Source organism: Rutilus rutilus, assembly GCF_951802725.1.
Source record: "Rutilus rutilus genome assembly, chromosome: 17".
Lineage (NCBI taxonomy): Eukaryota > Metazoa > Chordata > Actinopteri > Cypriniformes > Leuciscidae > Rutilus > Rutilus rutilus.
The window spans coordinates 15,348,760-15,372,547 of record NC_140230.1 but is presented as its reverse complement, the minus strand read 5'-3'; the positions used below and the strand labels follow the sequence as shown (position 1 = coordinate 15,372,547).

At 36.5% G+C, this 23,788-nt stretch overlaps 1 protein-coding gene across 2 annotated transcripts in view; it reads right to left on the bottom strand.

Moving 5' to 3' along the window:
* Positions 1-23,788, bottom strand: part of nbeal2 (neurobeachin-like 2) — a 72,918-nt gene that overhangs the window by 11,126 nt on the left and 38,004 nt on the right. For both annotated transcript variants that reach the window (XM_084384801.1, XM_084384802.1), the window contains exons 20-42: positions 21,733-21,892; positions 21,454-21,556; positions 21,196-21,346; positions 19,885-20,043; positions 19,602-19,761; positions 19,430-19,518; positions 17,348-18,037; positions 16,361-16,536; positions 14,810-14,966; positions 13,557-13,703; positions 10,997-11,314; positions 9,372-9,521; positions 9,003-9,160; positions 6,313-6,437; positions 5,955-6,072; positions 5,018-5,178; positions 3,936-4,069; positions 3,703-3,810; positions 3,320-3,415; positions 2,372-2,496; positions 1,999-2,139; positions 657-787; positions 466-575 (exon numbers count right to left, since the gene is read on the bottom strand). In XM_084384801.1, the coding sequence (XP_084240927.1) occupies positions 466-575; positions 657-787; positions 1,999-2,139; positions 2,372-2,496; positions 3,320-3,415; positions 3,703-3,810; positions 3,936-4,069; positions 5,018-5,178; positions 5,955-6,072; positions 6,313-6,437; positions 9,003-9,160; positions 9,372-9,521; positions 10,997-11,314; positions 13,557-13,703; positions 14,810-14,966; positions 16,361-16,536; positions 17,348-18,037; positions 19,430-19,518; positions 19,602-19,761; positions 19,885-20,043; positions 21,196-21,346; positions 21,454-21,556; positions 21,733-21,892 (3,867 nt within the window). The remainder of the gene's footprint in view (positions 1-465; positions 576-656; positions 788-1,998; positions 2,140-2,371; positions 2,497-3,319; positions 3,416-3,702; positions 3,811-3,935; positions 4,070-5,017; positions 5,179-5,954; positions 6,073-6,312; positions 6,438-9,002; positions 9,161-9,371; positions 9,522-10,996; positions 11,315-13,556; positions 13,704-14,809; positions 14,967-16,360; positions 16,537-17,347; positions 18,038-19,429; positions 19,519-19,601; positions 19,762-19,884; positions 20,044-21,195; positions 21,347-21,453; positions 21,557-21,732; positions 21,893-23,788) is intronic.

Below are 23,788 nucleotides of genomic sequence, written 5' to 3'. Positions count from 1 at the left end.
TTAAACACACATTTACACAAGGAGAGTGTGTGTCAGATGAAGAACAAAAGAGTGTGCATGTTTTAAAAGCATTTTTTTTTCCATTGAGCCATTAAACCTGCAGTGTCACGGCAGAAATATATTTGTCCCATTGTTAATTGCAGTCTGAATTGGATGTGATTACATAAAAATACATGTTTTATTTATTATAATAACCGTGTTTTCTACATGCAGAAAACAAACCATAAACACAAAGAAGCATAAACACTGTCTGATTCATAAGCAATTGACTCCTATGAGCTGATTCTTTTAATGGATCTATCAAAAAGACTCTCAAATTCAATATCAGTTTGAATCAGTCTAACGAATCACTCACTGAATTTGTCAGAGCAGTACCTGAAACATCTGACTCACTCACTGGATATTCATAAGACAACACATTTAGTTATAGTAAATTATATATATATATTGTGTCAGTTCCCACACCAAGGCTTTTCTGTGTTTCCTGATGAAGTCTTCACGTGAAGACGCCCAGGGGGGAAGCAACACATCATTGACCATGTCCTGATTCATTTGCAAGCATCCCAGATCAAATTCTGCACACAAGACATAATAAAATTTAAAGGCCATTTAACATATTTCTGTGGCAGTGTGCTTGTCATCATTGACTCACTTACTGTTCAAGTTCTGCAGGAACTCTGGGAAATAGAAGAACTCTGGGATGAGCTCCTTCACATCCGCTGGACTCTCCATTCGTGCCTGCCACGCTGCTGCTACTGAATGAAACTGCCTATCGGCACAATCAAACCTAAAAACACACACAATCACTCATTTAAGAGCAGCCCAGACATATGACATTGTGCTGATTACTTAAAAACCATCAGGTAAACAACACTGCAACCTAGTGGTCATTACAAGGGAGTGCAAACAAACATGATATATATTTTTTTTTGAATATATTTATAACATTTACAATTTGATGTTGGTGATCTACATTCCTGTATGGATACATAGTTTTAGTGTCAAAACCATCAAACTAATTTAAATGTTAAATGATCAATTACATTTAAAGAGGACATATTATGCTTTTTTTTCCCAACTTTCTTTAGCTCTGCAAAGTTACAAAGTCCACTCCAAAAGGAGTTACTCTCTATATCAGTAAGCACTTTTTCCTGAACTCCCTGAAATGCCACAAATGTCTTGAGTTTTCTTCCAGGAACGTACATGTCACAATATTCCTCATTTAAATGATTCCCTCCTATATGCACTAAAAAGGTGCGAGGCCTGGTTTAATTTGCATTAGTATTGTGTTGAAACTCGTGGTTATGGTAAGGGGCGTGACATTTCCGAAAATCTTTGATTTGACCAATCACAACACACTGGGTCCAGCCGACCAATCAGAGCACATTGCACTTTTCGGAAGGAGGGGCTTCATAGAGACCGGAACTAAACAGAGCATTTCAGACATACTTGGAAGAGACATGCTGCAACAATGCAACATGTGAAAAATAATGTTTTTTTTTGTTTTGTTTTTTTACATTCAAGCATGAATTCTATAAGATCCCAAAAACAAAATCAAGACTTTGTAATGGGGCATAATATGGCCTCTTTAATGATATTATTAAGATTTTAGTTCAATTTGTACCTCAGGTAACAATACTTGGAATGAATAAATGCACACATTACAAGTACAAATATCTTCAGCTATACAAAAATAATAATAATTTGAATGTGGCCCAAAGCAAAATTAAGCACACCCTTGATCAGGGGTGTCCAATGCTGCTTGAAGGGCCAACGTCCTGAAGAGTTTAGCTCCAGCCTGCCCCAACACGCCTTCCTGGAAGTTTCTAATAATCCTGAAGAACTTGATTAGCTGGTTCAGGTGTGTTTGAGCTGAACTCTGCAGGATGTTGGTCGTCCAGGAGCAGGATTGGACTCCTCTGCCCTTAGCTTGCAGCATTTACCCAGTAATATGACTGCACTGATGTGTGTGTGTGTGTGAGAGAGTGTGTATCTTACTTGCCGCTCTGGAGCTGTATATGTAATGAGGTGAAGGGCTCTGTGCGGATCATGTAGTGCATGACGCCGGCAGCATTAGAGTAGTGTGTGCCATAATGGAACTTATCGATAGTGCCTGTTGGGTCCTCGAAACTCTCATACCTATTCAAAACAACAACAACAAGACACTTAGCAAGTCAGCTGAAAGACAAAACATTCTACATTACAGTGCTTACTATTATAATTTCCTACTTTAAATCTATTTATAAATCATGTTATAGCTATAGTTATAGCTATCGGCTGGCTTGTGGTATTGTTATCCATCCTTCTGGTTTTGTGATACACATTCTTTGATAATGAGGATTCTGCAATAAGGACTGCAAGACTGTCTCACTTCTCCCTGACGTTCTGTGCATGGCGAGAGTTGACAACACCAATAGGTTTGGACAGATCTCTGAAAACCGCTTGGTCTTCCAGATCCAATTCAGCAGATGTGTAGTCACACAACACCCAGGGGAACTGAGAATACACACATGCACATGAAGAAAAGCGATGACTCGTGTGACCAGTACAATATCCAGTAACAACACCAGAATCATGCACATTTAGATTTTTCAGCAAAATGGATTTTAAATGCATATTTACCACCCATTTAAATGGATTCAATTAAATCTAGGCTTATATAATAATTTTGTAAAATGTAAAGTTATTTAAACATTTAAAAATAATAATAAAAATAATAATAATAAAAAAAATGTAAAAAAAAAAAAATATATATTTTTTAAATGCATAAATAAAATTAAGCTCGAGAAGCTGGGTAAGCTCCAACTTACCCACAAAACTACATAGGACAAGTGGTTTAAAAATAAATAAATAAATGAATAAATAATAATTTTAACGAAAACAACAAAACAAAAGATATTGAAACGAAACAAAACAAAAACAAAAATTTAAACGAAAACAACTAAACAAAACAAAAAAAACAAACAAAAATTTAAACGAAGCAAGAACAAAAAAAAGAAGAAAAATAAATAAATTGAAATGAAACGAAAACAAAAAAACAAGCAAAAATGTATACAAAACTAAATGAAAACAACAAAACAGAAATTTTAACGAAATAGAAACTAAACGAAAACGACAAAATAAAACAAAACAACACAAACTGAAATGAAAAAAAAACAAAAAAAAAACAACAGCAATTGAAATGAAAGAAAACAAATTGAAATGAAACCAAAAGAAAACAAGACAAAAAAGAAATTGAAACAAAATGAAAACAAACAAAAACAAATACTTTAACAAATCGAAAACAACAAAACAAAGGTTAGGCTCTGTAAGGACTCACCACTGGATACTGGGATAAATCATTGTATGTGCGACCAGCAATGGTGTTGAGCTGCATCAGATATTCAAAATTGGAGATCTCTCTGCAAATCCATCTCTGCAAAAGGAACAAAAATTAAAATGTTTTTTTTTTGGGTCCTTTTAACAGGCTTTTTATTGGCAGATACAATACAGAGGGAATAGGAAATTATGGGGAGAGAGGGGGGAATGGGATTGGGACGCAATGCAGAACAGTTTCCAATCAGAATCTCCCATATAAGCACCAAGGCTCAATGTGTCTGGAGTTTGTGTTAATCACTTAGCCAGGGCAAGTAGTACGTTTTTAATTCCCCACATAAATGGAAAAAAAATTGTGCTATGAGCATTCTTTCATATAAGACGTACGTGAGTCAGGTTGGAGGCTTTCAGGAGCTCCTGAGGAGAGCGAGAACCAAAGTAGAAGAGATTGGGCGGCCTGAGACCCAGGATCCTGGAGTAGACTTTGTTCCGCACCTGTGGGAAAACCCAAACAAATATAAAAACACGGGGACCTCAAATGCAACCAATGCTTGCTGCCATCTACTATGTGTCCTTGTCCATTGTCTCTCCTACAGTACCACAGTTTGTGTCGAACTCACCCCCTTCCTGAAGTTGATGAAGTAGTGTGCCTGGTCAATGAAGAACAGCTCTAGTGCTGATCTCCGCAGGTTGTATCGCCTCAGGTGGACCTCCCTTAGCTGTGACAATGACCTCTTGAAATCAAACCCAATACCTGGATGGACAGTCAAAAGCATACACATTATAATCATGAATCATATCTTATCCAATTCACCACTGGTCAAAAGTTTGAAATAATAAATATCCATTTATGTTTTTGTAAGAAGTCTTTTATGCTCACCAAGACTGCTTTTATCTAAAATACATTAAAAATAGAAACACAGCAAAATATTATTACAATTTGAACTGTTATATAATACTATAACTGTTTTCAAATTTAATATATTTTAAAATGTAATTTATTCTTGTGGCGACAAAGCTGGATTTTTAACATCAATACTCCTCCTTTCGGAAATCATTGTAATATGCTGATTTGGTGCTCAAGAAACATTTCTTCTAATTATCAATTCTTATTATTATCAATCTAATATTACAGTTTATGCAGCTTAATATTCTTGCGGAAACCGTGATACCCCAAACTTTTGAATGATAGTGTAATAAAAATAAATAAATAAAAATTTCTAATATTTAGCAAGTGTGTATTAAACTAATCAAAGGTGAAAGTAAAGGCATTTATAAAGTTCCAAAAGATTATATTTCAAATAAATGTTGTTCTTTTGAACTTTATATTCATCAAAGACTCCTGAAAAAAATGTACATCAAATTTAACATTGATAATAAGAACCATTAATCATTATAAATAATTAATAAATAACAATTGATAAGTGAGCAGCAAATCGGCATATTAGATTGATTTCTGAAGGATCATGTGACACTAAAGCTGAAAATTCAGCTTTAAAATTGATTAAAATAGACAACAGCTACTTTAAATTGTAATAATGTTTCACAATATTAATGTTTTTACAGTAATTTTGATCAAATGAATACAGCATAAGAAACTTATTTAAAAAAACAACAACATTTCAATTATTCCAAACTTTTGACAAACAAAAGAGGTTGGAAATATGGCGGCATATACGGTCCGATACAAGCTGCAACTCACCTTCCTCGGTCTCCTCTTTCTCACTGCTGCCATCATAGAAGTACAGGTGGTGTGTTGTGACCTCCAGACGACCTGGTACCACGGCAACAATAGTGATGAGCTCACACTCCTCTGAGAGCACCAGCTTTTCTTTCTGGCTCTCCTCCTCGCCCTCCTCCGCCCTGAGGAATGACACACACACACCCTGCTTAACATGCGCTCGGTCACAAAAAACCCCAGCTGTTTGCAGGTACCAGAAAGGCTGAATCATTACTCAATTGATTCGTTTATTTGGAGATCAAGTGCTCTTCCACTGCTCTTGTGTGGACTTTTATGTTATTTCCTGTTCTGTGCCATGTTTTGTAGTTTTCTTTGATCCCAGGAGTGTCTTGTTTGCCTTGTGTATTTAAAACCCCAGTGTTTCTCGTGTTCCTTGTCGAGTCTTATCCTACATGGATGTTATGTTTGCTGCACTCATTCTGTTCCCTGGTACTCTGCTCTCCATGTTGGATTTGTTATGTTTGTTCTATTATTAAACTCACTGCATTTGGATCCAGCTCTCATTTGTTTTTGAGTTCACCCTACGTAACACTATTACTCGGTGGAAGAAATGTTTATTCTCATTATTATTATGAATAAACTATATATTGAAAACTGGGTGTCATATTGCTGCTGACTAATGATTTAAAAAAATGTATTTTAGGTAACATGCTAAAATAAAAATATGATATTAATTCTATTATTAAAATATAATTTTTATTCTATTACTATTGTATTGTATTCACATACTAATTTTTTAATACATAAAAATATGTTCCTTATATATTTTAAGAGAATTCCTTGCAAGGGGTTCATCATATTTGGTGGTTCTTGGCATCAACCAGTTTAATTTAGATCTCTTGGTTTAGATAACTTACTTGAAGCAAATGAGTGCTCAGAATTACAGTAGGACACTCACTCTTCAAGGAAGACAAAATCCTCATCTTCTAGTTTGTCATCCTCCATGTCACTAACTTTGGCTTCCTTAGCAACAGCAAGAGGGATGGGTTCGGTCGAGCTGCGAGGACTGTCGGCTCCTGCAGAAAAAAAAAAAACAGCTAAGAACTCCAACATATAAACATTAACATTGAAATAACAAAGAGTTCAAGTGGAGAGAGAAGATTTTAAAGTACTTGGTCTAGGCAAAAAAATAATAATTAAAATTCACAATGGCCATTTACCAACAGTCATTCTGAGATCTATTACTCCCTATTGTTTTATTCCATATCATTCATTCATTTATTAAAACTCATTTAGCAGATTACAGGGATACTAACCCATGTTATCTCTCAGTGCACTGGCATCACTGTGAGAATCAAAGTTGTAGTTTGGCACCAGCTTCAGACGCATTTTAGAGTACGTCTCTGCACTCGACAGTTTCCATCTCACCTCTGGCTGAACCCTGAAACATAAACACTTCCACTCAGTCCATCATCACACATACCACAATATAATACTTAGATATATACAGTATCAGTGTATACAACTGAACCTCACTTCAACTCAATTTACGGTGGCGCTGGTTAGAGAGTCAGACTGGAGAGTCGAAGGTTGCGGGTTCGATTCTCAGTACCGGCAGTGTAGACTTGAGCAAGACACCTAACCCCCATATCACTCCCCGGGCCCCACAGCAAAAATGGCTGCCCACTGCTCCGGGTGTGTGTGTGTGTGTGTTCACTACTCACTGCTCCTAATGTGTGTGCACTAACTTGGATGGGTTAAATGCAGAGGACAAATTCCGAGTATGGGTTACCATACTTGGCCTTCACATGTCACTTTCACTTTCACACATACATGTACATATATACATACAGTATATAAAGTGAAAAGTGGAAGTGACACGCGAAGGCCAAGTATCATGTATACAGTATATACACTTCCCGACCAAAAACAAAAAAAAGGTCGCTGTTTGGATTTAAATAGGCAAATGCTTAAGAGTCTATGATTGGATCATTATTGCAGTGATTATTATGTTTCTAGCATGTTATATGTTTGGCTACAGTTCTTCTAACCCTAATTGATGGAGTGTGTAGGTTTTCATTTCTTAAACAACCATTTAGGAAGACACATCATGGGCATATTCCAGGATGACAATGTAAAGGTGCATCAGGCTCAAATTGTAAAAGAATAGTCTTAAATTAATTGAAAGTCTTTGGGTTGTGCTGGAGGAGACTTTACAGAGTGCCGGACTCTTGCATTGTCAATACAAGATCTTGACCAAAAATGTATGCACCTCTTGATGGAAATAATATCACAACATTTATTTTCATCAAGAGGTACATCAATTTGGCAGACTAGATCTGCTACACTGCTGCTCTGTTGCTGCAGAGCAAGTACGTACTTGCTACTGCCATTAGATAAGATATGCTGCTGATGTAAGCAATAAGGTACGAGAGGCTGTGCTGTATCTTGAATGAGTCACAGCTGAAGTACGTTGTTAGGCACGACACGAAGCAGAGTAAACCCCTTCTATTCACAATACAGCACTAACCTCGAGTACCTTATTGCTTTTACAAAATGGTTACTACACATTACAAATATTAAAGCCAAAAAATATATGTATCAATGCAACTTTCATGGTGTAAAATCACTAAAAGCCTTCCTTCCGCTGGAAAAAATAGATTCATTAGATGGCGGCAAATACTGTCTTTATGAGTGAGTGAGTGAGTGAGTCAGAGTTTTAAATCGAAAGGACTTAACCCTTGTGTGGTGTTCAACACCTCTGATCTTCCCGGTCAAAAATGGCCGGCCTATAAAAAATAGCTTATAAATCCCTTGTTATGCTATATTATCACCCAATATCGGATTCAATCTTTTTGTCAGCTTGTTCTCTTTCAATTAGGATTGTGCATCTGTTTAATCGTAAGCCTCATTTATCTGAGAGTAGGCATCTTATTTTTTGAATAAAAAAAGATTTTGAAACAAATTTAATGGTGAAAAATTAGAGTAGACTAGTGTGATCAACAGTGATCAACATTTTCTTCATATTTTATTTAATATGATTTAATTATTTAACTTTTTTTAATCAAAAAATTAGATGCCTACTCTCAGATAAATGAGGCCTACGATTAATCAGATACAAATAGAAACATAAAACCAGTCCTAATTGAAAGAGAACAAGTTGGCAAAAAGACTGAATCCAATATTGGGTGGTAATATAGAATAATGAGAGATTTATAAGCTATTTTTTATAGGCCGGTCATTTTTGACCGGGAACACCACAAGTGTGACTATGTGCCATTTTGTACAAAATAAAAGTTTTTCAAAACAAAATTCCTGGTGAAAAATTAAAGTAGACTAGTGTGATCAACAGTACCAATTTTCTTAATATTTTATTTAATATTTCCAAAATTATTCAAAAATAATGCTTTTTTTTACTCAAAAAATGAGATGCCTACTCTCAGATAAATGAGGCCTACGATTAAACAGATGCAAATAGAAATATAAAACCAGTCCTAATTGAAAGAGAATAAGTTGGCAAAAAGATTGAATCCAATATTGGGTGATAATATAGTATAATGAGAGATTTATAATACATTTTTTGTAGGCCGGTCATTTTTGACCGGTAACACCACAAGTGTAACAAGGTGACAACCCCCCCACTAAAAAAGTACGAAAATTGTCAAAAAACATTTGAGAAGTAGTTAAACCCTTTGCGAACAAAGTCACCAAGTTTCAGTCCAATACAATAACATTAACTAGTATTTTCGGGAAAAAGAAAATCTTCTCCGGGTCAAAATGACCCGAAGACAACGTGAACACGCAGAAGCAAGACTGACAAATGACTAGCATGCATGTCAGGCACAGGACAAGATATCGACCGATCAGCTTGCGCCATCTAGAGTTTCATGACTGAACTGCTGTGTATACTACATACATAAATATCTATAAATGAGAAGTAAAATAAAAAAAAATACTTCAATGCATCATATTCACTAAGCATCAGAAAGGTTTAGCGCATGCAGACCTGAGAGCCCATGCTCCTCTCTCACTGCTCAGTAATCTACGCAGTGATTTCCAGTGCCTCCACACCACCCCCTGCTGGCCGTTAATCATCTTCTGCACACTGTGGTAGCGACTGTTTTCTGTGCGCACCCGTTTTAGGTACGGGTCAATGATGAGCTCCTGCAAAGAGAAAAGCACAAACAGTCCATGTTATTAACTCATCTATCATAAACACTTATGTTTCGGGGTTTGGGATGTGTAATAAATAATCCCAGTATTCCCAAGCAGTAAGCACTCAAGGTTTGCTCAATGTATGGATCAAACCAGCAATCCTCTCTTTACCAGCCTAACATATTCCCTCTGTATTGGAATAACTGGGGTTAGCAGACACCTGAAACTTGGCTTTGCAGTCAGAACGGTCCTTGTCTCTTCTCTGCGCAGTGCTCATGAGGTCATCAAAGCAGGAATTCCAAAAGTTGGACATCAGGTCGTGACTCTTTCCAAAAGTGTCTAGCTCATACTGCTGCATTGTGGATTCCACCTACAGGCAAACATTATGAAAAACATGTCACATGGTTTAAAATGGATATTTTCTGCACTACAATTTGATCGAATGAGCCATGTTTGAAGTTACTGTAAAGCAGCTAATACTGGCACATCTGTGACCACACATCAGAAATATATATTAATGTGTACATTTCATTTTTGTAGAATTGTTTGGAAAAAATATAATATAATATAATATAATATAATATAATATAATATAATATAATATAATATAATATAATATAATATAATATAATAATAGTACAAATTAATCCTGAAAATAAAAATTTAAAATAATAAAAATATTTTTACAAATTGCAAAAATTGTTAAAAGTACAAATAATATAATATAATAAATTAATGCATAAAATAACTTTAAAAAATAATTGTAATTATTTCATAAATGTATACAATATTCTTTAAAAAAAAATATTCAATACAAGTACATAATGCATACAATAATTTGAATAAAATATTTATTTTATTTATATTATAAATGCATACAATTTATTTACAAATATTAAAATACTTTTAAAATAAATTGTAAACATTAATAATATAATTAAAATAATAATGATTACTTATCATCTTCAATCATATTACTGTTGTGGATATTTTGCTTCTTTCATTCATACTGAACATGTATTGTACTGTATCATCTTTTAAAAAACAAAGTTAATAAACATGACACATTTTAATGCTGAACAATCAAAACACAAATATTTGACTCTCTCTCTTCACCTCCCCTCACCTAGATATATATATTTGGGAATAGTGTAAAACCTGGTTTACATCCCGATTTAAGGCATGGTAATATACCGTGTGATTTGTATACACGAACAGTCTAAACAGGGTAGATTTATACCCACACAGTCACACTCCAGCCTTCATAAATCTTCTCTAGGTCACTCTGCTGTGATGTCTGTTTCATTTAAACGCATGGTTTGTTTTGGATTTGTGAGATGAGGCGAATAAATCAGATTTTTTTATCTTGTTTTGGCACTGGATGAACAAAAGGGTCTAAATAAAGAGTTCATCACTACAATGGAAGCGGATTAACCGTCAAAGTGCCCTCATGCTAAAACAAACACACGTCCACTGAGTAAGTTATTCACTGTTTTAGAGAGAGGGGTCTACAGCTCTGAAACCAGTCGAACAGCTTTAGGTGAACTTAAATGAATCCAACGTGATTATATAATATGCAACAGATGTGAACGAGAGTATGGGTTATTTCAACGAAAAAAAGTGCTTTAATCCTTCACGACTGAGCTTATCTCATGTTTGAATGAGGGCTGAGAGACTTATTCTTGTCGTTCTGCATCCAAAAAAGGTAAAACAAAAAAAGATTTGTGGTAACATATACTGACACGGAGAAGCTGCCAGCTTATCGTAAGGTAAACAGTCCAACTGTGTGTCTGCTAGGCTGTGTGTGTGTGTGTGTGTGTTTGAGGAAGATGGGGCTGTACTGACGTGGTTCTGGAAGAACTGCTGCCACTCAGCAGTGCTGCAGTAGTTCTGGAGGTCCTGGGCGAAGGAGGGGCTGCCGTTGGTGGCGGGGAGGTTGGGGAGCAGATCCTGAAGGGTGGTGCGTTCCGCATGCTGGTCCAAAAGCGTTCGGACGATGGGCACCAGCGGGCTCAGCAAAACCTCGGCGCCTGGGTCTGAACCAGAGTTTGCTGGCCAAAATGGTGTGCCAAGACGACCCAGCAGAAAACACACTTCCTCCCAGGACAGACATAGCACAGTTTGCAGCAGGCTATGAAGCTTTAAACATGCCATCTCACACACCTAAGGAGGCAAAAAATAGCAGATATTACATGTTACTGTCATGATTTTGGGGTTGTCTGTGTGTATTGTCTTTTTCCCTGTCAACATTAGGCTTTTATGTTGATATGTGTATTGTGAAATTATTTTGAATATGATCAGAATGGCATACAATCATATTACGTATTATTCCTGCAGTATGTATACTGTATCTATATAGTACCATGCGTCCTCTTTTTCCCGGACATGTCCTCTTTTTGGACCTAAAAAAATGCTTGCTTGTCAACAGTGGCACATGGCTCCTGAACAGTGTAAAAAAAAGCCCAAATGTACATTCACAGATGATTTAAAGAGAAAATGTTTTCGTCTTGTCAGGATCTGCATGTGCATGACGGCATCGTTTTCAGAGGTTTCATTTTTGTTGTTTACATGGAGAACGTTTTCAAAACCTTGCACTTTGAAACCCGTTTTCAAAAGTTTGCCTTTTCAGGCATCCAAAACGCCGTTGTCGTGTAAACGAACGACCAAGACGCATAAAAAGTCTTCCGGTTTTAGTTGAAAACGAGTGTAGTGTAATTTGCCCCTAAGTTTGTGTGTTTCTGTTCTTAGTTGTCCGGTCTCGTCTTTTTTATGGTTGTGTTTCGTTTGCCTGCCTTATTTGGATTATCTTCAGTGTGGATTATTAAAGACTTTTGAACCTGATTCCTTCATCTTTGTGCGTTTGTATACAGCTAAGTTGTGACAATGCACTATTATAGAATACTGAGATGGCCTTTGTTAACAGGTACTACTGTGCAGGGTACTGTATCCCACAATGCCTTGCATTTGACTTGTCAAGTTTGACGAGTTAACATGAGAATACCAGCCTTGATCATTTGATCGGCTTCCAGCAATTAAGAAACTCACACAAATTGATGATTGATGATACACAAAACTAAGGTTTTATTTCCAAGACATGGATGCCATTCACTTTAAACAAAACAAGCGATGAGAAAAAGTAATGTGACAATGTAGCATACTGCCAGTTGAAGTGTTTATCACTGCAAAATGCATCCCGTCTTACATAAAAAAAAACAAAAAACAGGCAGTATATAGTATATGCTGCACAAGATGCAGTTAACAATAACCTTTTATTCCTCTCTGAACATGCACAGCATCTAAAATCATGTTTTAACTGCATGAATCTCCAAATGATTGTGCACACCTGTGTCATCCCTTGTTAGTCTTGCTTATCTACTCATGTTTGCCTCTTGTCTTTGTCTATAGGGTTATTTCTGTTTAAATACGGCTTTCACGGTGAGTGGCACTTGGTTGTCTAAGCTTATTATAGAGTTCCTGTGAGCACAGCATCTCTTTATATGAGCTCATGTTCTGAGCCATTTTCATTTTACGGTTTTAAGGATGCATATATGCTAGTTAAATTATTCTTTGATCCAATTATTGATTTCTATGAATATTCACACATGCTTTTTGGTCAAAATTAAATTGCCCCTATTATGCTTTTTTTGGGATATTACCTTTCAAGCAGTGTGTAATATAGCTGTTTTTATATAGTTTTTATAATTGTAGCTGAAACATTTCAACAAACGTTTCAGACTCCGTGAGAAAAGAGGTGATGCTGCAACATATGTTAAACGAAAATTAAAGTGTTTTTTCAAAGTCGGACCCTACCAAATGAAGAGTCTTTTTTCACAAACAACCATTTTTTTTTAATTAAGGCACATTATGCTAAAGGAAATATTTACAAGCTTAATGCTGTATAAACAGACAACCTGATGAACAGCAGACTGAAAGAAGCCATGAGGCAGGCACATGTTTTCCTGAACTGCCCAACAGTAATTCAGTTCCTCAGTTGATATGATCTAATTTGAGTGTGGGATGGGTTTGAGTAAGTCTGGAGAAGAACTATAAAAAACCCCACACATCTCCATATACGGACATCTGCTCTCCATTGGAATGAAGTAAAGCTACTTACAAAAAAAAAAAGCTCTTTAAAGCCCAAAAGCATATCTAATAATTCTGAACATGACTATGGAAAATGTGTGTGTGTTTTAACACTCCACCTGAGGAAGGGAGTATAACAAGTGTGCAATTTAAACACCATCATTTATTTTTAGTTTTGTTTGACACTGTCATAATAATCATTCAGTTCATCCCGCATAATCAGCTAATAAAAACAAATTGGTAAATGTCAAAGAACAAGAATTTTATAAAACAACCCTGGAATCCCTGGTTTATCTAGTAAGACGAGTGTATATGTGTGTACCTGTGGGTTCTGCTGCTGCTGAATGTATCCAGTGATGATACGCAGGCCAATCAGAGACATCTCTTTGAGCTCAGCAGACCCGGCTGACCCGGGGGTCGTGTGCCACGCTTGCAGCCTGTCCAGCAGATTTACCACCCCTTCAAAGATCTGCCACGAATATAGACACACTCTTATAGGCATTCAAAAATGAACACGTTGATTACAGTAAAAAAGCAACACCAGAAGAAAGTTTCCTTAAAATGAATTATTTATATTACATATATGATTATACAGTACATATGAGATTCTATGTGAGTGGGATAGTGTGCTCATATTGTCTCACTACCCAGATCCCTACAAGTTGTGTGTAATACGTTCAAAAGTTTGGGGTAAAAAATTAAGATGGTGATAAGATTTTTTTTAAATAAGCAATTAATACTTTTATTCAGCACTGATGACACACTGAATTGATTGAAAGTGACAGTAATGGGTTTTTTTTACATTATATTTACAATGTTATTATATTCATATTTCAAATAAATGCTGTTCTTTTGAACTTTCTATTCATCAAAAAAAAAAAAAAAAAAAAAATTCACCGTTTCCATAAAAATATTAAACGGCACACCTATTTTCAACATTGATAATAATAATAAATGTTTCTTGAGCTCCAAATCCGCATATTAGAATGATTTCTGAAGGATCATGTAACACTGAAGAGTGGAGTAATGAAAATTCAGCTTTGCCATCACAGGAATAAATTACATTTTAACATATATAAAAAGTTATAATACATTGTAATAATATTTCACAATATTATTGTTTTTACTGTATTTTCTTTAAAATACATTTAAAAAAAGCCTTGGTGAGTCTTTCGAAGACTTTTCAAAAACATAAAAAAACTGTACAGATCCCAAATGATTAAAAAGTAGTGTTATGTTGTGCAGATCTGAATTTTTGCAGTATTGACAAGTCAGGTTTATGTAGTTTATTCTGAACAGCAAAAAAAAAAAAAACTGAAATCTGATGTTTACAAACTCATCCTGTGTTTTGAAATCTTAAAATCAGATTTTTTTTTTTTTTGTAATGTGCATCAACGATCTTAATGATCTGTTTCCAAATACCAAATTATTTTTCCCAACAGATTTAAAGCCAAATTGGATTTGTGTGTATTGTGAACATCCTCGTTCTGAATATCCTCCAACTTCTTGTTTCAGACTCTTCTGGCTTTGGAATAAGAGTCTGTGAGTATAAGAATATATCAATCCAATCCTAACCTTCTCACTCCATAGTGTGTGATTGTCAGTGCCCTCGGCGAATAGGAAGTCCTGGAGCAGTCTGAGGAGGCGAAGCAAAGAAGGCACATGGTGCAGAGACACGCCCTGAGAGTCCCTCAAATCTGACAGAGACGACTCCAGCATCATCTCCAACAGACTACAACACACAGAACACACATGAGGCATCTGTACCACCCCCACCAGCTTATAATGTTTGTTCACAGCCACAAAACAAAGACAATACACTTTGTCTTGAACAAGTCATCAGACAGGCACGCCCTGAGACTTAAAGTAAAAACAAGCTCTATGCTGATGCAATGCTGAAGCCACACCCAAAAAAGCAACAGCCCAGTAGCGCAAAGAACTTGTGTCCTCCAGAGATCCCACCCTGCCCTCATCTGAACCAAAGGATTCCAGAAAACACTTTAATGTACGGTACCTCCCTTCAGCCTCTGATCTCTACTGGATTTCAATTGCAGTTGTTGTTCTTATAACAGGGGCCATTTGCAACTTAAAGAGGCCATATTATGCCTTGATTTTGTTTTTGAGGTCTGCTAGAACAGGTTTTCATGCTTGAATATTCAAAAAATTAGTTAAATTTTTTTCCCACATATTGTACATTATCGCAGCACCTCTCTTCCCAGTTTAGTTCTTGTGTCTATGAAACCCCTCCTAAAAAAAGGAGCAATGTGCTCTGATTGGCGGGCTAGACCGTTTGTGTTGTGATTGGTCAACCGCTTTGAGTGTGTTTCAGGAATGCCAACGAGTTTTAACACACTACTAACGCAACTCAACCTTGTCCCCATTTTTTTTTCGTATGCTTTGGATGGGAATAATTATAAAGAGGAATATTGTGACATGTACGTTCCCGGAAGACTACAATCGAGCTCAGAAACAGTGTTTACTGCTATAGAGCAGTGGTTCCCAATTCCAGTCCTCGTGACCCACTGCTCTGCACATTTTGTAGGTCTCTCTTATCTGACACACTCAGTTCAGTTCATGGAGTCTCTCCTAATGAGCTGATGATCTGGTTCAGGTGTGTTAAATAAGGGAGACATACAAAATGTGCAGAGCAGTGGGTCACGAGGACTGGAATTGGGAACCACTGCTATAGAGAACAACTCCGTTTGGATGCTCAAACAGCAACATTACACACTAAACAAAGATGAAAATGTAAAAAAAGCATAATATGTCGTCTTTAAAACAAGCTTTACAATGTATAAAACAGAAAAATGCCCATTTCTGTGCAACCAATAGTATGGTTTCTAGGGTGTTCTGTGTGGTTGTTATGGCTTTGCTTATTGGTCCAAGTTTAAAAAAAGCCCATCGTCTAAGATTAATTCAAGTCTATGACAGTTTTCTCGGCCATGCTACGTTAAAAAAAATCAAGCTGCACAACTTGAGGTATCAGATGCAAAATTTATCAGTTTCAAAAGGTTAAATCTTCAAAGTTCAATCAGTCTGAAAAAAACATCAGTCTTCATTTTAGCTCTCTGGGTCAGAGGAATTGTTAATGCAACATTAAAACCATTAAAGTTCTACGTTTCTGACCTGCGTTTGATGTCGTCAGGTGGCCGCACCAGTTGGCAGGACGAGCCAAGCTTGGTAAGGACAGAGAACACCTGACCCCTCTCTCTCCATATCACATCCTCAGACCCCTCAGTGCCACTCCACAGCACAGAGAATACGATGTTTGTCAGCAAATTACACAACTCCTCCTCTGGAGCCTAATGGGGGGATAAAGAGGCATGTTTTTAGCTATCAGAGCTATCAAAGTATCACAAAGTTTGACTTGTGTGTTCTGAATGGATATTAGCACATTACTATGTCGTTGGTGGAGGGGTTCTGGGTGGACACAAGATGGTTACCTATTAGCCCATGTCAAAAGAGCTTTAAAAAAATCTTGTTTGCTGGTCTTAGCTTGTTTAAACTGATCTTGCAGCCTGGCCAATCTTGTCTAGCAAGTCTGTTTTTTCCAGCATGGTCAAGTGTCCATGATATCCTGCTCCCTACACTCTGGTACATCCTTTAATTATTGGGTTTCAATCCAACTATTTTATTTAATTTTTTTGCAAATTTTAAACACTGAACAAGTAACTTGGTTTACTTTTATCATACTTTTTACTTTGCTTTTCACTTGGTCTATAATTACACCCTGCTATATTGTCTGTTATCCTGTTTCAGCGTCTAAATCCCGAATTTACCCCGTCAGCCTTTATTCACTATTCCCTACGTTATTTTACTACTATAGTCCACTGAATGAACAAATGAAAATGAGTGAGCGAATTCAGACAACTTGTGTGCCGGAAGTAGTGTAGATGCCATATTCATTCAGTGTGAAGCTCACAGTGCATGGGTCTAGCAGCTAGACGTTGAGTATACATCTGTTGTACACTTGATTTTGAGTAGAGTGCAACTGGGATTGAATGAGTGTATTCGATAATGTCCCCTATGGTTTTGGACTCCAGCGCAAATGGCTGTCCCCTAAAATAGGGTATGGGGGTGATTTCGGACACCTCCAGGGTGTTCAGCATGTACCTGTGGGTTGGATGTGTTGGAGATGGTGTCTGTAGGTGGTTCAGTGCTATAGCTTGTGTCGTCCAGAACGTTGGACAGACTGGAGCTCTTGCGTGGTCTCATGCCTGGGAAGGTCTTACTGTGCTCCAGAGGAGAAGGGGTCTCTGGCTGGCTACCCACAGGGGTCTGAAATCCCTTTTGGATTTCCAACTCAAAGGGTGAGCTGAAGGGCGAGAGAGGCTGATACACACTTTCCTCTTCCTCTAGCAGGCGGGACGATGATGGAATGTCCACGGTGTTGGACAGGGAGGACGAATGACTGCTTTGTTCTCCAGAGTCAAATGGCTTGAAGTGGAGGGAACCGTTCCTGAGTTGTTCGGTTGACGGGGGAGACTGGGAGAGGTCAGAGTAGCCCTCGGACACATCCTGAGTTTCTCCTTCTTCCTCCTCATACTCCTCTTCAGGGCGGGGAGTGAGGGAGATGTAGACGTTCTGCCGAGTATCCTCCATTACGCTGTCCTCGCGATGGAAGACGGGTCTGGAAAGAACAGGGTCCAGCGAGGTGGTGGGGCTGGATAAAGAAGTGGATTGGCTGCGAACGCGAGACTCGTACGATTCTTTGACGTAGAGTTTGGTGAGAACATCCTGCCAGCCTGATTGACGAGCGAGCTGCTTCACATACTCTTCATTAGAGTAGATCAAGTGGAAGAGCTACAGGAATGAAAGATGAAGACAGAAATGTTAATTAATTAATATAATAATTAGTCATTTAGATGAGTATGTATGTGTATGTTTAGAAATAGGTTTGGTTTTGCAGTTTTAAATATGCACGGTCACTGTGTTGTATTTTCCAAGGGAATCTATATTGTCAGATGGAATGTATCTTCCATTAAAACTTGTGAAATACCTGAGAGATTCGTTTTGTTCGGCGGTGTGAACTTGATAAGATGATTTGCAGAGTGAGTCAAATGTTGAAACGGTAATTATGCTTTTTTTATTTTTATTGTGATATCTTGTTCTAGCTAATCAAAATAACCTTTCTTAAAGGGATAGTTCACCCAAAAATAAAAATTCTATAATTGTTTACTCACCCTCAAGTTGTTCCAAACCTGTATGAGTTTCTTTGTTCTGCTGAACACAAAGGAAGATATTTGGAAGAATGTTTGTAACCAAACAGATCTCGGTCCCCATTGACTACCATAGTATATTTTTTTCCTACTATGGTAGTCAATGGGGACCGAGATCTGTTGATTACAAACATTCTTCCAAATATCTTCCTTTGTGTTCAGCAGAACAAAGAAACTCATACAGGTTTGGAACAACTTGAGGGTGAGTAAATGATGACAGAATTTTTGGGTGAACTATCCCTTTAACCAATTTAGGTAAAAGGTAACAAACAAAACTGTTAGCAAGTTAGCAAACTTGTTAACCACAAAGGCTAACTGAAAGCACAACATTATTCCATTTTGGTTTGTAATGCATGGTCATGAAAGTACTTGAATTTATTATTATGATATATTGTTCTAAATGATCAAAAGAGCTTTTCTTAACCAGTTATCGCTATGCTAAGGTGGTAGGCTTAGCAAGTTTGCTAACCAAAGGCTAACTGACAAACACAAAGAAAGTGAAAAGCTACAACACCTCTTAAAATACCCTTACAAAAATTAACAATGGTTTTATTATAGTAATAGTGTAGTAACCATGTTTTTTTTCTGGTGGATTGATTACCATTTGTATAACCACAGTTTTACTACAAATACTATGGTTAAACTATGGTTTGTGTAGTAAAACCATAGTTACATTTTCATAAGGGTACGCTTATCATTAATACTTTTCATTTCACTAAAAGAGAAAATATTTTTCCCTGATCCTGCTGGGAAACAAACAAACAAACAAACAAACTGATTATTAAGCTGATCAAGCTGGTCTCCAAGCCCTGCCAAGTTAGCTGGTTGGGCAGCTGATCTTCCAGGCTGACCAGCTAAGACCAAACGGACCAGATAGAGAAGTGGTCAAAACCCCTATAAACCCAGCCTGCATAAACCAGCTATGACCAGCCAACCAGCTGAGGGTGGTTTTAGCTATTTTTCAGCATTCACTCACCTTACGACAAATATCTAGTCGAACACTAAGGTCGGCGCGATGGGACAGATACGCCACTGCCAACAGGTCTCTAAAATTAGGATTGGGATCTGCACAAAACAGACAACAAAACAGACCAATCAACACCTGAAGCATAAGTTGAAAACTACTGGCCACCTTTTCTTCAGTTTACCTGTGGCGAGCACCTGCTCATACAGACAGCGCACAGTTGTCATGGTGATGGGGACGTCTCCAAAGGAGCAGACCAGCCCAAGGTAACTGGAGTCCTTAAGTTTGATGCGCAGTTTATTGCGCTCAGGTACACGCTCACTCTTCAGGACTTTATACATGACCTGCAGAAGAGCAGAAGACGTGTTAATATCACAGTGAAAGAAACTGATCTCATCGTGATGATTTCAGTGACTCAAAACATGCCTTACTGCAATGATTTCTGCACCATTTAAAGTGTTTCTCACCCGGAATAATCTCTCACGAGCCTCGTCGCCATAGTTGTGTTTGAGCAGCAGACAGTAGAGCTGCTCCACTCCTCGATCCAGAAGAACCGTCACAGCCTGCTCACGTGGATGAGGAGAACTCCTCAACACAGTGTATAACACATCCAGAATACTGATCAACTACAGAGAGAGAGAGAGAGAGAGAGAGAGAGAGAGAGAGAGAGAATATTCAGTCACGACTCTGCAAGCTCTAGTCCTACCAGAATATTCCCATAATAATAAATGAAAAAAAAAAGTTTCTGTTTTAATCTTTATTTTTCACTGTAATAAAATTATAAGAATTTGTCTTAAAATGTTCAGTAATGCCTTTCTGTCTTTTTCCAAAGTAAAATATTAAATTGACAGTGACAAACCTAAATGTTGTGTCAGTGTTATTTTAGTAACATTGATATACTATTACAGTTTTTCACAATATATTCAATTAGATTTTATTTTTATATTTTCTATAGTAATTTTAGTTGACCTTTTAGTCATTTTGTTATTATTTTTTAATAATATTTAATAATAATTTTTAATAATAATTTTTTACATTTATTTTTCGTTTTTAAAATATGTCTGTATAGTTTTTGTTAAGTTTCAGTTTTTTTAGTTTATTTAGTTTTAGTTATTAATGTTAGTACTTTAACTTTAAATGAAAATGAGAAATGGTGCCTTGACAACTAGCTGTGTTTCCATACTTCATTTAATTTAAGTTAATGTTAATTTATTTAAAATAGTGGAAATGTTTTCTATGGTTTTAGCTTTAATTAATGACAAATGTGCAATCCATGGCATGCCAAGCAATTATTTATGGGTCAGTTTAACCCTCTTTATGAAAACCTGCGGTGGTCATACAAAAATGTTATATTTTCCTGATCCTATGAAATTGACATTTCTGAGAAATACTTTTATACTTGAATAATACAGAATTAGATTCACTATTATATTACTATTATTGTTTATTTTTATTGAAGAAATCTACAAATCATATATTATTTAGTCAATTTGACCCTCTTTATGCATTCTACAGTCAAATATATTCCATTGGTTTGGCAAATATAGTCCCGCCCCAAAAATTGGTTGATCTAATGTGTCAAGCTGGCAGAGATACTCAAATAAACAATGATCTGACTCAAACAGACACCATTTACTCTTGTCAGGAAGTCAACCTACCAGTGTCTGACTACTAACAGCTATTTTTCTGTCTCTTATGAGTTTCCATGGGAGTTAGAATACTGCTTTTGAAGGCAGCTACAGATCACTACACTTTAAAACAGAGCTAGTGTGGTTCACCTGTTGCTCATCCTGCACTATAGCAGCGTAGGCTAGTACACTGTGCAGCTCCTCAGCAGTGGGAGATTTCAGAAGGTCCTTCAGCAGAGCGAAAAGAGAAATCTGCACCGTCCGCCTCTCTTCAGACAGAGGACTGCCATCCTTCTCCGCACTGTCGACCCCCCAAAAAAGTATAAACATCTTACATCAGCATTACGTTTCATTTTTACTTGGATCTATCACCAAAATCACAATAGTACAATTTAAATCTGAACGCACCTGTAGTGTGACCGAATCGAGTCCAGGATGTATTGAACACCGTACCTCTTGCGTGTTTTTAGCTTGCCTTCATTGATGACAGTGGTTAGGTACTGCACATGACCTACAAAGCAACATAAATTCAGAGAAAGGGGTTCGGTATGACATAATCAGGTAAATAATAAACTAGTAAACTATTCCTTAGGACCTGATTGTTATTTGCATTTAATGCCAAACAGTTAAAAAACAATGGCTTATGCTATTGTGATGTGTCCTGGTTGTTGATGTTTTTTTTTTTACCCAGACAGACAGCAAAGTGACTGTGGCTCCAGATCCTGAAGTCAAAGAGCAGGTACTGGTACAGTTGTGATAGGAGGGCGTTGTTGCCCTCGTTGGACACCTGCTTGAGCAGGAACTGACAGGCCATCAGAACGCTCATGTCCATCATACTGCTGGGGACCTGGAAAAGACAAATACGATCAGACAGCGTTTGTAGTTATTATAGCCATCCATCAATTTGTAATCAAATTAACTAAAGCGATTTCTGAGAAATTTAAATCAACCTAAATAAACTATTTTTTGAATATTTGCTAGATGTGTGTTCGGTGTGTGTGCTGTTTCTAAATAGTCCTGGCTGTGTAAATGGGAGAAAAAAACAATGTGGATTGGACCGATCCGCAGAGCACCAAAACATTCTAGTAGCCAATCATCAATAGGGGGCGTATACACTCATGATTGTAGAGGAGAGAGAGTGAGCAAGAGGGACATTTGTAGAAAGACTGTAGAAAGAGAGATAACTGAGAGACATTACAAAAGAGGAGAAGGTCAGAGGAATAAAATTGGGGTTACAATCAGGCAAGAGCTTTAGGACCCGCACTAATATTGGAAAAGCTTTCCAACGCTGGAGAGATATTAGAGAGTGGGAAGGCCTGAAAACGTACACAGAAGTTGCACTGTTTCTGCCCGATATGAGAGTAACATTGTTTTTTTGCTGTTTCATGGAACCAAGATATGCTGTTGTTTAAATCACAGCTGATTCATCCATACTTGCGCCAGCTAGTTAGTTGTTGCCTGTGTTGCAAAGCATGTTCGTTATTTTGAGGACTGAGCAATGAAGGGAGGGGTGTGCTTGTTTTGGCGTCGATTTTAAATGTCAACATTGTTTCTCAGAAATCGCTTGCTGCACCTTTAAATGATATGATGATTTATCACATTATTTGCATATTTCAAAATTTACTGTGAAAAACTATTAATATTAGAAATAAATATTTAGAAATGTCTTGTTTATGGTTAAATTAAACATGAGACGCACAACTTTAATTGTTGCATAGCGCCTCAATTCAATCTTGAGTTGCTCTGATGGTAGGGAAACTCTCTTTTACCTACTTTACATATGTATCAGGAGGCTTGCTTTATGTTTTGCATTAAATATATATTTTTTACTAATAAATATAAATCGAAAGTAAAATAAAAATTAAATAAAATTAGTTATATTTCCATCCACCTATTTTATGCACATTTTGGGATATAGCAAAAAAACTAAATGCTGGATGGAAACACCAAGATGCTTATAAATTCTAAAAATGTGCATAAAAAAACCCCGTATACGCTCAATTGACAAAAAAATCATGTGACTTTGCCTCAACAATGGATGTGATTGGATAACTGGATTAACCACGAATTTACGATTTTTTTCTCTTAAACACATGGGATGGAAACGGTGCTTTATTCGCAAATGTTTTATGCAATATTCCAATTTTGCGCACAAGTTAAATTCAGAACTTTGGATGGAAACATAGCTATTGATAATGATAATACATTTTCCTTAAACACCAAATAAGCATATTATAATGATTTCTTAAGGATCATGTGACACTGAAGACTAGAGTAATGATGTTGAAAATTCAGCATAGCTATAACAGGAATAAATAAGTATTTTAAATATATATATATATATATATATGCAGCCTTGGTGAGCAGAAAAAACTTTTTAAAAACATTAAAAACCACAAACTTTTGAACGGTAGTGAAAATATTAATAAAAAAATATAAAAAATCGTATATATATACATATATGTGATGATGTAAATCATATACATCATATGTAAAGCATATGTAAATCATATACGTATTTTTATCATATACGTATATATATATATATATATATATATATATATATATATATATATATATACGTATATATATATATATATATATATATATATATATATATATATATATATATATATATATATATATATATATATATTTTTTTTTTAAATAGGCCTCTGGACAATAAAATCCCATGGGCTTTTTGGCCCAGATATATTCGTGTGCGGATCTCTTTTTTCTTATT